The 4,112-nt window shown below is 42.0% G+C and overlaps 1 protein-coding gene across 1 annotated transcript in view; it reads left to right on the forward strand.

Moving 5' to 3' along the window:
* The window catches only part of LOC132185283 (disease resistance protein RPV1-like), a 56,940-nt gene extending 53,047 nt beyond the window's left edge, over positions 1 to 3,893 (forward strand). Inside the window, exon 2 of the mRNA XM_059599076.1 lies at positions 3,773 to 3,893. Coding sequence (XP_059455059.1) covers positions 3,773 to 3,815 — 43 coding nt within the window. The 3' untranslated portion in view covers positions 3,816 to 3,893. The remainder of the gene's footprint in view (positions 1 to 3,772) is intronic.
* The last annotated feature ends 219 nt before the right edge of the window (positions 3,894 to 4,112 follow it).

Consider the following 4,112-nt stretch of genomic DNA (forward strand, 5'->3'; position numbering starts at 1 on the left):
GATTTAAAAAGTCGGGGTACTACACTTTCCCCTCCTTATAAGAATTTCATCCTCGAAATTTGGTTTTAGTAATAAAAAAGATCCCCCTGGTAGAGAGGGTTTTCGAAATAATTAAAAGTTTGGATAGAAGAAAACGATTGAAAAGAAACATATGGTTTTGAAAAGATAGGTAAGGTTTAGGCATGCACAATTAAATCCATGAAAAGAAAGAGTCACATACATACAAAATTACCATTACAAGGCATAGCAAAATATGTACAAACAACTAACCAAGCAAAAGTCTATAGAAATCGTCCTACAAACTAGGTCGTCTGCGATCAGCTGATCTTCAACTCGAGGTTCCTTGCGTACAAGGGCTCCCTCTTCCTAGGTTGATACTCAGGCTCCGAATGCCATAATCTCTTATGTCGAGCAAGGGTTACGTTTAAGTGACTGTGAATCTAAGGGAGGGATCCTAGAATGTCGCCGATATTTTCCCTAGCTCCGAGGTGAGACTTCCTACAGATTGCTGAAGTCCACTGAGCGTACTGTACATGCACTCGAGATCAAAGTCGCATGCTGGTGTGGACGAGGAGGCTTCATTAGCTGCACGTCCCTCCTGGTGCAGCTCTCGGTGTTTGTGGCTCTCGTATTCAATGGTACTCCTAGTCAGAAGGGCATAACAGTAGAGAACCCTATCCTACATGACAGTGGCATGATTCTTGATCGAAAGAACTCGGCTGATCATCACGTTGTATGCTAGTCGGTTGTCATGCTAAAGGGCATGCGGGTTTGCGTAAAAACTCCCAAACTAATTCGATGATGGCTGGCCCATGTCGAGTATATTCATCCTTCTTTCCACAATGATGTTGTAGTTATGGTAGAGAGATTTGTATCAGTGCTCTGTTTCGGCGACCCTAAAGTGTGTGTGGTCATAAGAAAACCAGGCATTGTCGCTGTCAATGCCTTGAAACATCCTGAGAAAGGCTGTGAGCTGAAGACTCGTCCGAAATGTTCTCCTCCTCCACCTCATCCATCTCAAAATTAGAGTCGAAGTCGGAATCCTCGGCTCGGTAAGAGGAAGATGAAGCCGCCGCGCTCACTCTTGTTCATGCCAAAAAGCATCACAAAAATCCTCCTTCAGGTGTTAGGAAAAATACAAGGAAGTATAGGGAAACATTGGGATATCTGAAATAAAAACTTAGTGGGGTTGCAAAGGGGTTGGTTCGTAGTTTAGAAATTTGGTCAAAAGCTCAGTAGCATAGCAGGTGGATTCGGTTGCAAGGGAAATCAGGTCATTTTAGACTCTTAAGCCAAATACCTAAGTCTGACTAGGTGAGAGTTGGTGGCTTCCAAATGTCGGAGTTGACTTTAATCTCAAGATTGTCGAGAGGGGTCTTTAATGACAAGGATGCCCTTAGGGGCGAGAGGTGGGAAAAGTGGGGTCATCTAGGGGTAGGGGCATTTTGGTCAAGAAGACCGAAATTGACAAGATATTTGGTTCCTTCGAGTAACCCAAAATAATGGTGACCTCAAAATGCGAGGGCACCTACGTACTTGATTAGTCATGAAAATTTTAGGCCTTGGCCTTGAGGGCATTTTGGTAATTTTGTATTAAAAGAATATAGCACCGAACTGAATGGTGCCACCCTTGGGTAGTCTAATATAACGGTGTCCTCAAGAAGCGAGGATACCATGGTGATTATAAAAATTAGGGTTTAGGTCTCAGAGGTATTTTAGTAATTCGTTTGGGTTAAGGTTGATGGCTCGAAGTGTTCGGTATTGTCGTAAGGGCAAGTCCTCACAATGGTGACCTCAAGATGCAAGGTTACCAAGGTATGTGAGAAAGAGTTTTAGGACGCAAGGCATTTTGGTCATTCCCGGTTCTAGACAAAATGCCAAAATTCAAACAGCTAGGTTCATAGGTTAGGCTTTCAATTTAAAATGCTTGAGGCTCAATTCAACAGGTAGGCCCGACCCTTTAAAAAAATCGGGTTGTCCCCAAATTAGGCGAATATTCCCAATTTGAGAGTGAGGGGTATTTTGGTCATTTTTAGATCCGGGCAAAAAACTCCTGAATCAAGTCGGTCTAGATCAGGCTTCCAATTAATGGGTTTGGGCTTTATTGAGATCATGAAAGAAAAATTTTGAATTCAGGGCAAAACCCTCAAATCCAACGGCTAGGGTTTTGGGTTGGTCAACAGCAGACCGAATGGGTTTTGTTAATAGGGCATTTAGGTCACAACCCGTGCATCAATTGCATGGCGAGGTCAAGATAACACAAGGATTTTGGACTTAGGGCAAAAATCCTCAAATCCAAACATGTGGGAGTTTGGAAAGGGAAATTGGTTCTAATCAAAACCACAGCTATTCTAACACAACAAGCAAACGTCTAGATGCTCAATCCTAACCAATAATCAAGGAAAGATGAAAACCCAATTCGAAACCCTAAAATCATAAAACTAGAAATTTCAAATTTTAAACTATTAGAAGCACATACTTCATTTAAAGATGGAATTTAAAACTCAAGGAGACATGGCTGAAAATTACTTGGGAGATGTTTGGCTTGAGATAAAATGGGAGGAATAGGGTTTAAAGAATGCTCGACCGTCTTTTAAAAAGAACGCATAGTGCTCTAGGCGAGTGCTTGGCCTGAGGCCCAAATTTTATATATATATATATATATATTGAAACCAACAATTCAAAGGCCAGTTATTTTCTTAAAACAATTGGGGGTATAAAAACAAGGCTAGTTGGGATTGACACAAAAATCATTTTTGTGAAATTCATTTTCTTTTCGAAATTCACTTTAAAAAACACATGAGCATCTATTGTAAAATGTACTACTAAGTAAGGTGCGTAGTCTAACCACTGTACTGCTAAGCACAATGTATAGTCTAACCAATGTACTACTAAGTACAGCACATAGTCTAACGACTGTACTGCTAAGTACAACGCATAGTCTAACTACCTCGTAACCGTCTATCAAAAAGCAACCCAACCTCTAAGTCAAGCATTCCCCGGTTGACTCTACTGACGGGTCTGCTTTGTAATCCTTCTCAATGCTGGAGAAGAAAGCGGCCACCTGTCACTTAGACCTAGCTGGCAAGGCTCTTGTGTTTAGCAATTGGATCTCTTCGTACTCATCTGCAACCTAAGTTAGATGTTTGTGCATCTGCCGGTTCCTTTCCTCACTAAGGTAGGGATTATAGTTCCCTGGAACAAGTTGAAAATCGCACACTGTAGACATGCTGCGATGCTCCCATTTTACTGTTGTCTGACCATTCTCAAACAGTTACCCAGTGCCGGTACCCGTCACGCATCCGAGTGTGAAGTAGGATCAAGTGCCTGTAACGCAAAGTAGGCGATCCTGTCCAACCCTATGCTAAGCAATCAAGAAGGCTATTACTATAGCCCGCACCTCAATCAAACAACAATCAGAGAACCTAGGTCTATCCTATGCTCCATTCTTTAAGATTTACACCTACGGTATTGTAGCCTATTCTCATATTGTTCGCTACGGTCGGCAAGACTGTATGCTCTGATACCATACTATAACTATAACACCCCGGTCCCATATTGGGAAGTTGAAAAGAAGCCCACATAGAAAGGGTGGTTTATAAAGATAGTCATGGGTGCTAAGTCCAACATTGCCTAGTTACTGATAAGTGCCAAAATATTCATATTTTAGCCCTTAACTTATATTTTCTTAAATCCTTAGTTTTGTTAGTTTGTGCTATTTTAGCTCTTTTATTTTTATTTTTATTTATTTATTTATTTTGTGTTTTTGTAGGTTTTTGGAAGAAAGAAAGCATTTCCGGAAGTATCGGGCTTAAAGGACAAAATTGGAAAAAAGCTAGAAGATTTGAAGCAAGCTAAAGCATTCTGGTAGTGCGATCGATCTCAAGGTACCTGCGATCGAACGCACTACTAGAGAGGTCCAAGCCAAGACGAGTGCAGCCTTGTGCTCGTGCACACAAGAAGCAGCCTTGATCGCACCTGCGATCGAGCACACAACATAGGAGATCGATCGCAGACCTGCGATTGATCGCATACGGGTTGCGATCGAGGGCACCCGTGTGTGAGGAGCAACGCAGCAGCGCCCTATCCCAGAAAGTCCTCTTTTTCACCCC

Source organism: Corylus avellana, chromosome ca6, assembly GCF_901000735.1.
Source record: "Corylus avellana chromosome ca6, CavTom2PMs-1.0".
NCBI classification, from domain to species: domain Eukaryota; kingdom Viridiplantae; phylum Streptophyta; class Magnoliopsida; order Fagales; family Betulaceae; genus Corylus; species Corylus avellana.